Source organism: Triticum dicoccoides, chromosome 5B (assembly GCF_002162155.2).
Source record: "Triticum dicoccoides isolate Atlit2015 ecotype Zavitan chromosome 5B, WEW_v2.0, whole genome shotgun sequence".
Taxonomy (NCBI): domain Eukaryota; kingdom Viridiplantae; phylum Streptophyta; class Magnoliopsida; order Poales; family Poaceae; genus Triticum; species Triticum dicoccoides.
Window position 1 is genome coordinate 722,508,591 of NC_041389.1, and position 10,910 is coordinate 722,519,500.

The following is a 10,910-nucleotide window of genomic DNA, read 5'->3' on the forward strand; positions in this document are numbered from 1 at the left end:
GGTTTGCCTCCGGTTTATCAGACAACCCGACTGCTCCGTGAACATTTGATGTACCCATTAGATGGCAAAAAGTGTTCGGACCATAAATCCGTATGAATTCATGCACGTCGAATATCACACGTAACTAATCTCTTGTTGGTACCAAAAATACATATTTCTAGCGTGATTTTTGTTAAAGTGCACAATTTGAACATTAGCTCTATGGTTTCCATTGGAGGTCCGCATATGCTTCTCGATCATTGAGTAGTTATGCGTGCACCTGATGGTCTCGAAGATTTTGATGCATCTGTAGAAAATGGATAAGCTGATCTACATCTTGTTGTTTCGGGATGTGGACTTGCTCTCCGGGCTTATCAAAATCATAGGTTTGGGGAACCCCATCACCCTCGTTCTCGACAATCATATTGTGCAAAATGACACAGCGTGTCATTAGCATCCACAAAGTCTTGGATTGCACATCACTGTAGCTCCACGAGCAATTCCCAGATGAGTCTGGAGCACTCCGAATGCCCTATCCACATCCTTCCTTTCTCCACATCCTTCCTTTCTGCTTCTTGCATTGTTGCAAAGTGGCTTTGTTAGTTGCCTTGGGGATCATATATGGTCTTCACAAACGCCACCCACTGAGGATAGATACCATCGACAAGGTAGTACTCCATTTCGTAGTCGCGGCCGTTGACAATGTAGTTGCATGGCAGCGATTCCTCACTACAAGTCTCCTAAACACGGGAAATCGCTAGTGTACATTGATGTCACTGTGAGAACCAAGCATTCGAAAGAAAGCATGCCAAATCCAAAGTCATGTGATGCCTCTGCTTCAGTATGATGGTGGCCTATTTGGTGTGACCTTGGTCCATCTCGTGCAATCCTTTGAGGCGGTTCTACCATTGACAATGCATGCAATCAATTGAACTGAGCATACCTGGGAAACCTCTTGTCTCTCCAACGGCCAGCAACCTTTCTGTATCCTGCACATTTAGTTCTCTTAGATACTGAGATCCAAACACCACCACGTCACGGGCAAACTAAACAGTGATCTTTAGGCATCTGCTCTCTCTATCCGGACCATCCCACCAACGACATCGACGGCGGTACCAAGATCAAGCATTCTCATAGAAATTGTGCATTTTTGCTTAGCAGAGAATGGGAGTTGTCCACAACAATCCTTGGTGGGCTTGAAGTAGGATCGTGTGCCTCCACTCCCTCAACCATGCGCAAGAACAATGGTTTGCATACGAAAGCGTCGACGAAACTATTCATCGGGGAAAGCTCGTTCGGGAGAAAAGTAGTCCTTGTAGAGTAGCCGTACTCCAGAGACCCTATTCCACTTCAGAACTCTTCTCCCTTTGATCGAGCCCTTGAAGTTGAGAATGTGCTCCACCTCGCGATCCATTTTCTGTTGGATGCTCATGATCATCATCATCTCGGCTTCTTCGTCTGAATCTGACGAATCGAAGAACTCCTTTTGAATTAATTCATCAAGATCTATCGGTCCATACTCCACGTCCGACGAACCATCCGAATCCATCGTTTTGCCTATAAAACAATCACAAAAAATGGGTCGGACATTCTCTCGAACACACGGAGGGCAAGGTGCAGTCCGATAGTAGACGGAGCGTACCGCTGTGTTGTCAGGGCCGGCGACCGTATCCGTGCGGACGAGAACGGAGGGGACAATTGTTTTGGTGGTGCTACCTGCGTTACGGGCTCGGTATGATGGCGGAGCAAGGGTGGCGGTGGAGCTAGGGGCGGACCGGAACGGACGAGGGAGAAGAGAGGAGAGGAACAAGGACGGATCAGCAACGTCGGAGGGAAATTTGGTGCAATTCGCGGTGGGGTCGGCCTGTCTAGTCCGACGTGAGGGCGCGTCTGTGCCTCCCCTTACCTACCGTAGATTTGGGCTGGATATGAAGGGTGGCGGTCAGGCCGGGCGTTTGAGGCCGGTATGAGGTGTCTGTCTAGGTCGAGTTGTTTTTACCGGGCAGTCGGTCCGCCTGGCTGTAGATGCTCTTAATTGATGACATGGCTGCTTTTACCAGAAAGTTAACCAGCAGGAGCATTTAATTCTCAATTACTGTAGATAAAAAATATGTATTTCTGGCACTGAACTGGGCCCATGTGCCGTTCACTTTTGAGGCGGTAGCTTTGATCAGCGCCCAGGTGTCTAACTTGTTACGGTATGCTTCGCATGTCAGTTTCATGCAATAAATATACGTGTGTGCAAGCGAAATCCCAAGTTAGCTAAAGCTTGGTAGGGTGTAATGTAGAATAGCAGTTCGGCTGTGAAACTAGGCGGCCGGTGGAGATTCAGATGGTGTAAATACCTCCGTTTCTAGCAAATGACAGTTCTGTTCCGCCGCCAAAAAAAAGAACATATGCATCAATTCTTAATTCCTCGAACGTACTTCTGTGCTAATGGATTTATTTAACAAATGCATTTCTCGCAGGGTTCTCAAATCTATGGAATTGGAGGCAAGGAGGCTTCTCGGAGGGGTCGTCTTTTATCCAACAGGAGGGAAGAGGCACGCATGTGGATCAGAAAATTTGGACATGTTGTGCGTCAAGGAGAACACCCTTTTGGTCGACACCGTTCGATGTTCCCTAAGGTGTACTCCTTGTGGGGGGCCGGTGGTGCTGGGAAATCGCCTATCGTCAGAATATTTTACTACTGCCAACTGCTTAGGCACCAAAATGACAATATAGTCAAGAACAAATTCAAGTATTATCAGTTTAGGCACATAAGTTGTACAAAGTTCAGCTGGGTTGATGTGCCACAACCGTTTAACTTGATGGACTTCTCTTGGCGTTTACTTTTGGATTTCCATTCAGATGATCTCGAAGCCAAGGAAAGTGTAGCAGTCCGTATGATGGAAGGCCATGATGACCCAATTGAAGGGTGTCTTGAGTTCATGGGTAAAGAAAACTGCCTCATTGTTATTAATGGTCTGCGCTCTGCAGATGATTGGGACTCTATAAGAGATGCCTTCTCGTGGTCAACGGCTAGCCGGTCTCTTTTCTTTATTATCATTACAAATGAAGAAAGTGTCGCCACACAATGTACAAATAATAGTACACGTGAAATGTTCCACATCAAAGGTGTAGAAGTTGATGCCGCACTCTGTTATTTGTCGAAGGTACATGTAGTCTATTATAGTCTCTCTGCTTTTCATTTTAACTACTCTAACGGTTATGTGTCCGGACCCACAGGATTGTGGATACTATGGATATGAAAGTGACGAGGCTTCTCACGTTTACTCCAACAGAAGGGAAGAGGCACTTGACTGGGTCCTGACATCTGGGCTTGTTGGCAGGCTGTTTGAATATACTCAGCGTGGCTTAATTTCCAAATGTCCATACTCTAATATTCATGTTGGTTTGCTATCCATAACGGGAATATCTGGGGTTGGGAAATCAACACTCGGTAGAAAAATCTACTGCGATATAATGCTTGGTTTTGAAAAGAGATTTACATCGTTCAGTTGGGTCGATGTGCCACAACCATTCGATTTGATGGAATTCTGTCGGCGGCTACTTTTGGATTTTCATTCGGATGATCTTGAAGCAAAGGAAACTGCAATCATTCATATGATTGATGGTGCTTGGGATCATATTCAGGAGTGTCGTGAGTTTCTACATAAAGAATGCTTTGTTGTTATTGATGGTATATGCTCTGCACATGATTGGGACTTGATAAGAGATGCCCTCTCACCTGAGAAGACAAAAGGCTGCATTATTGTGATTCCAAATGAAACAAATTTGGCCACATATTGTGTGTCTGACAAAACTCAAGTGGTCAGCATACAGGGTCTAGAAGCTAATGCATCTTTTCTTCTTTTCGAAAAGGTACGTATGTTTACCGATTCTATTTCGAACCTTCAAGCTCTAGTTAATTTTAATATAGTATATGATCTAGTTGTCGTGCACCTTCCTGCGTTTGACTGGTGAGCGTGCGAACTGGACAGCGGCAACCAAGAATAAGATCAACCAGATTTGAGGGGCCCTTCTGTGCTTTTAGTCTTGTGGCCCGTTGCCTGCATACATTCCATATGCAGCTTTTTTTTTCCCTTAGTACTCTTCATGAATGAAAAGCCAATATGGCCTTTTCGTCAAAAAAAATGATCTAGTTAATTTTAGTTATGCATATGAAAAATATATCATACACTCCCGCAGATGCATCATACAATTGTGTGTAGTTGTATCATGTCTCAACTTTTGAAGGAAAATATCATGTCTCATATACTATTCTATATGTTCGTTATGGACCAAGCCCATATGTATCTCAGAGTGTTCGAGGAGTTCCACGGATCGGCGGGACGGGAGCGTTATGCATGCACTTTTCCATGAGATTCAATCAAAACATCTTTTAAACCGAGTATCAAAAATATAAACAATTTTCATTGTTGCATTCCTTGCATCGATATTTTTGAAACTAGATTCCATATTAATAGGTTTTGACAAACTTTGTTTTCAACGCAACTGGTACTTCACACGGTACTATACCTGTGCATCCCTACTTGGTGTACTTGTACTTCCTGCAGTGGTGTGCTTGTACTTTATATGTGTAGAGCACTTGTACTCTTCGTGTGTAGTGTACTTATACTCTACATATAGCATACTTGTACTCCATATAGCGTTCTTTTCATGGTAATGTACTTGTCCTACAGCTGTAGTGCACTTGTGCTCGTCGCACCACACAGATGCACACACCGCACAGCACACTTGCATAACACGGGTAAGACACTTGCATGCACGGGATAGTACTCAAGAAAACCAAGGAAACCAAAAGAAAGCCGAAGAACCATCGAAAAACTGAAAGAAACAGAAAAACCAGGAAAACAATCAGGAAAAAACCACCTATAGTTCTCTAGCTCGTTCGCTCCAAAGCAGCTACGCATATGTTTGGTATACGCTTGCCCTAGCACATGTTCTCCATGGGGTGCCCCTTGAATTGGTGCTCTTTCTTGGACCTCTCACAGTGGATAGTATCAGACATGTGATACTAGTCTATAATACTATCACTACATAGTATCACACACTAGTATCATATTGCTATTTCATGTATTCATTTGTAGGATCTCAATGTAAAGTTGTGGCCAGGATTTATTTCTCATTAACTTTTCTCGTTTGACATGCTATGTCAATGTATCATAATAGGACACTAGAACATTCTCTTGCATCCTTAATTGTAGTGGCAAATCATCTTTTTGCTTAGGTGCCAACGCGATATATGCTTATGTTACCACTATTTGAGGTTTTAGAACAACTCTAGCAGAGTCGTCGTATGTGGCCAATCACTATAATAACCGTTACTATGGTGATCAGCACACAAAATGGCACTAGCATAGTCGCCACACGCATCCCAGTCACCATGATTTATGGAGTTCCCTCCAAAATGACCTTGTAGCCTCCATATTTAGAGGTTGTGGAGACCCGATTTGCAGCGCGCTCCATCACCAACCGCTCGTGCGGGAGGGAGGTTTCATCTTCTTCCTCCTCATGCCATCAGAAAAGATCACCGGTGAGGGGGGCGAGGTGACCGCTAACCACTCACCAAATTAATGGTGTGGCCGCTCTCTCGGATCCCATGGCGGCTCATCGGATGGCCGCCATATAGCATCATGTCTTCATCATCCCTAGCTATAAAAGCCCGGCGGCGAGGATATAGGATCGATTAAGTATGTCTAGAGGGGGTGAATAGATAGTCTACTAGCAAAAAGGAAACTCTTTCCTCAAATTTTTAGCTTCCATGGAAATTGTAAGATTTTCTACGGTAGTCTATCAAGAACCATACACATGTAAGTATACAAGAGTATAGGCAGCAGAAAGTAAAGACTTGCAAGAGTAGAAGTAAACGGATAGAGTTAGAGGAATGCAAACACAGGGTAGATCGGTGAAGATTTTTCCATGATTCAGATAGTTGGCTCTATCCTACTCCATGTTGGTGGAGGCTTCGATCCACGAAGGGTCTAAGATGATAAGGATCAAGGTCGCGAGTTCCACGAAGGACAATCACCCATGAAGGGTGCACGATGGAGCAACCAACCAATGCCATCATGGCGTATGCCATGAAGGAATAGCCTCACTCGGTGTAGATCTTCACAAATTAGGCAATCTTTGGGCTCTTACAAACTTCTTGGTTTCTTCACAATCTTGAAGACTCCCAAGCACCTAGCCGATCTAGTTGGCGCACACCTCCAAAAGTAATAAGGTTGAGACTGCTTGGTGATGAATCCCTTGGTCTTTTGCTTCAAAAAGATAATCTCCTCATTACTCAAACTCTCTCAATATTTGGCTTCAAAAGTTATGGAGGTAGCTGTTTGGCGATTTTGTGTTTGCGCACAGGTCTGTCAGCCTAAACATTATGGAGCGGGCTTTATATGGCGGATGATAATTCTATTTTTGCGAGTCTACTAGAGTTGCTCTTGGACAAGGTGGTTCCGGTCTTTAAGACGGTTGTAAATCTGATGTCCTATGAGGGGTTTCCTTTGAACACACCCTCGTCGCCATGTAGTAATTTATCCACAGAGAGAGGGGGTTCTAAGACCTACCACGTATTAATTTATTTCCTCGTTACTGCTGGGATTATTATTAGGGGTGTCTAAATCCTTTCCTAGCCAAGTCGTCGAGGATCAGTTGCAATCGCTTGCTGGAATTTACCATTTTCAGGGTCAGGGCTAGGGTGACACTTGAGGTGGCCGCCTTGGATTTGCAGTTGTGACAGGAACCACGACGAGGGAGTCGGGTTCCTGATTACTTTGCTAGATGAAGGTTCTCTATGCTATGCGCTCTACTCCAATCCAAAATACTTGAAGTTCTAGATTTTTCCTAAAGCTTCATTAAGTTTGACTAAGTTCCGTAGGATCAATTAAGTATGTATAGGGGTGGTGGATAGACTACTAAGGACAAATAGGAGTCTTTTTCCAAATATTAAGTTCCTTGGCAATTTTAAGATTTTCTAGAGTAGTTCTATGGATCACTCTACACATGCAAGTCTACTAGAGTATAAGCAGCGGAAAATAAAGGCATGCAAGTGCAAGTAAGAGGTAGGGTAAGATATATGCAAGTGCAAGTAAGAGGTAGGTTATGTAAGCCTTCCTCGATCCTCTCAACAGTTGCACATAGAAAACTGAGCTGGCCTGGTTGTGTCTTGGGGACCACAACTAGAGGTTGGGTAGACGAGCTGGGGGTAGTGGGTGCAGTAGCAGACTTCTGTCAGGTGACTTCTCTAGATTCTCTGTCAGCTTGAGTCTTGTTGGGATCAAGCTCAACTGTGTTGCTCTCAAGCTCTGGACAAATATTTCATGTTTGCAATCCAACAAAAACACATTTGGTTCAACCTTTGAACTGATAAGCAGCTGAATTTAAGGAGAATAGCCACATGATCTCTTATGCTCACAACTTGTCCCTTTGTGGGTTTCACTATGAATTCCATTATGTTGAATTTTGTTCCTTAATCAAGATAAGTGTGCAGATCAATGGAGTAGCCTCTAACCATCATCACATCACCACACTTGGGTAGCACAATTACTCTGAGAATATCATGAAATTCATGGGGGAAGTGCGAAGCTCTTGATTCCTTTTTGAACTGAGGCCTACGGTCAAGGTTTTTACTAGCCTACTATCCTATGCCACTCGCACGTGTAGCAATTTATCTCTTTATACCCTTAAAATTTCATTGACAATCAAAAATATAATTTGGTTTTGGTGATGTATTGAAATAATTTTAATACACCTCATACCTGCTTGATTTATTACCATTTCCAAATTGAATTTGTGTACATGATGTTGAATTTAATCGACTTATGTATCTTAGGTAGCTTTCGGTGGCAAGCAATTGAGTCCCAAGGAGATTGAGGTTTCAAAACTTACCATGGACAAGTGTGGCGGACTTCCCAAAGTAATAGTTGCTATAGGCAAACAGTACAATGCATCTGAAAGGGGCATACCTTTTCTGGAGAACTTAAATAGTAACTTCATGGGTACGTTGGAGAGCATGCCACAATTCCATAGTTTAAGGGGTCTGTTTAGTTGGATGCAATCCTACTTCGATGCATGTTCAGATGCACTCAAGCCATGTATCTTCTATCTATCGGTCTTCCCGACAGTCAATCATATCAGGCGAGGACGGTTGCTGAGGCGGTGGATTGCCGAGGGTTATTCCAGGAACAAGTTTGGTATTACTGCAGACAGAGATGGGGAGAATTTGTTCACTGAGCTAGTCAAGCTGAGCATCATCCAGGAACCACCATTCCAGAATAATTTCGGGATCGTATTCAATGATCCAGACAGTAAAGTAGACAATGTGTTCCAAGTCAATGGTTTCTTCCATGAATACATTATCTCACGACCATTGGAAGATAACCTTGTGTTTGCACTGGAGGGCCACTGCGACCTGGACTCGCAACGTGTAGGACAACACCTGACCATAAGGAGCAGTTGGGACAGAGATGAGATTGTATTCAAGAGCATGGACTTGTCACGGTTAAGGTCTTTGACAGTGTTCGGGGAATGGAGATCATTCTTCATCTCAACGGTGGCCGATAGCAGCAATATGAGACTGCTTCGGGTACTTGATCTTGAGGACACATCAGGTGTAACAAATGATGACCTGGAGCAGATTGGGAAGCTACTTCCTCGTCTCAAGTATCTCTCTGTACGAGCATGCAAAGATATTACTCGTATGCCGGACTCATTGGGTAGCTTGAGGCAGTTGCAGACTCTGGATGTCAGCCACACCAAAATAACCAAATTGTCATGTGCTATCATCAACCTGGCGAAGCTTCAGTACCTGTGTGTAGGCACCACTCAAGACTACGATGCACAGCCAGCAGCAGCTGACCATGATGGCATGAGCAGAAGCCAAGCAGCAGGGGCTAACCATGATGGCATGAGCAGTAGCCAAGCAGCAGTAGCAGTAGTAATACCGGCCATGGACGGTGATGTGACAAGCACAATTGAACCAGCAGCAACAACAACAGCAACAACACCAGCCGAGGGTGAAAATTCATCAAGTACACTAATGCAATGGAGTAGAAAGACACGCAACTTGGTGCAATCCTATTCCTGCAGCTGGCCGTCCAAGAAGAAGAAGCAGTTTGATTATGGCGGTGGTGTCAAGGTTCATGCTGCAGGTTTTGGGAATCTGTCGGCGTTACGTAGTCTTGGTATTGTGAATGTGAGTGGTGCAGGCGGGAAGGCCATCCTCAAGGAGATGAAGAAGCTTACCCAGTTGCACAATCTCTGGGTGTCAGGCATCAACCAGAAAAACTGGCACAGCTTGTGTTCAGTCATCTCGGGTCATGGCCATCTAGAGTCCTTGTCGGTGCGACTCGACTATGAGTATGAGCAGGAGGGGGGTCTGTGTTGTTTAGATGACATCTCCGAGCTACCAAATACACTTGATAACCTCAAGCTTTATGGGGGAAATGTTCGTGCATCGCCAGCCTGGATCTTGGGGCAGCTGTTGCCTCAAAATTGGAACCACATTCATCTTCATCTATTTTCCCTTAATTATATTGAGTTGACAGTGTCAACGCAAGAGGACATAGACAGTCTACAAAGATTGAGAGATACAAATTTTCCTTGTCTTTGTGTGAAGCCAATTCAAGATGGTGAGCTCCGTTATGGGTGGGAGGAGGATTCCCAGCTTTCGGCACCCTTCGTATCCGCCACCGTCCTCAAGATCGAATGCAACAGCTACAAGTTGGCGCTAGTTTTTGAACCTAATCTACCGAGATGTGTACAGGAGCTGGTGATTCACTGCTCTTCTACTGAGTCGTCTTTGGAGCTTTCTGGGCTAGAGAAGCTAGGGAATCTCAAGGAAATCTGCCTCAAGGGATCATACAGCCAAGAACTGAGGCAATACTTGCAGCAGAAAGTTGACTGCCTTGAAGGGCCGCCGTCACGCAGCTTTTCGGACGATTACCCCGAAGACTTGAGCAGCGTTTGGTACCTAGCCGCCCAATACTACACGAAACCTGTCCTGAAGCTGGAGCCCCAGCATTCAGCTCCATCCATTCCTTGTGCGAGCCTCAAGCGCTTATTTACATGAATTTGTGGTTTGTAATCTGTAATAGAGTACTACTATATATCTGTCGTCCGGTAACGTTAATTCAGTGTAATCAGTATGTATTATTATTTGCCTCCTCGTCCTGGTTCAAGTGACCTGACGTGGTAGTGAAAGGGCAATGTGAGCAAAGGAAGGTGTGAAAATGGCGAATTATGAAGTGTGTGATGGGTTTAGTAGGTTCACTAGTGCGTCAAAGGAAGGTTCTTTGCTCAGGTGTTCAAGCCACACTTCTTCTCGAGAGCCTAAGAGTACTAGATCACCAATGAGGAGAATTACTTAGTGTTGAGTATAAGATTATTAGGAAGTATAGGATAAACTAGGATTTGGTCCTTCCTTGTCTTGTACTCTAAGTTGATCATTGTACTCCTATATATATGCCCATGAGGCTCAAGCAACACAACGACTATTCCACCAATCCCTCTCTCTCCCTTTTAACATGGTATCAGTTTCCGGGTTCTAAACCCTAGCCGCCGCCGCCGCTTTCGCACCCGCGCGCCGCCCCCGGGGCGGTCGGCCTCCATGACCGCCGCCAAGGGCCGCGTCGTCCGTACCTAGGGTTCGTCCGCCAGTCGTGTTGACCGGCTGCCTTAGAGAGTCTTTTTCCCGAGCTCTTGCTCCGGGTTTTTTCGCTCTCTTGCCGGTTGTTTTGATCGGCGTTTTTCTTTTTGGTTTTCCGATCTATGCTTGATCGGTTTGCGTCGCCCGCCGCCGCCGAGGGTCGCGTCGTCCGTACCTAGGGTTCGTCCGCCAGTCGTGTTGACCGGCTGCCTTAGAGAGTCTTTTTCCCGAGCTCTTGCTCCGGGTTTTTTCGCTCTCTTGCCGGTTGTTTTGATCGGCGTTT

The 10,910-nt window shown here is 45.0% G+C and overlaps 1 protein-coding gene across 1 annotated transcript in view; it reads left to right on the forward strand.

Annotated features, from left to right (window-relative positions):
* Positions 1-10,051, forward strand: part of LOC119310753 (disease resistance protein Pik-2-like) — a 26,375-nt gene extending 16,324 nt beyond the window's left edge. Inside the window, exon 3 of the mRNA XM_037586388.1 lies at positions 7,814-10,051. Coding sequence (XP_037442285.1) covers positions 7,814-10,051 — 2,238 coding nt within the window. The remainder of the gene's footprint in view (positions 1-7,813) is intronic.
* Positions 10,052-10,910: the final 859 nt, after the last annotated feature.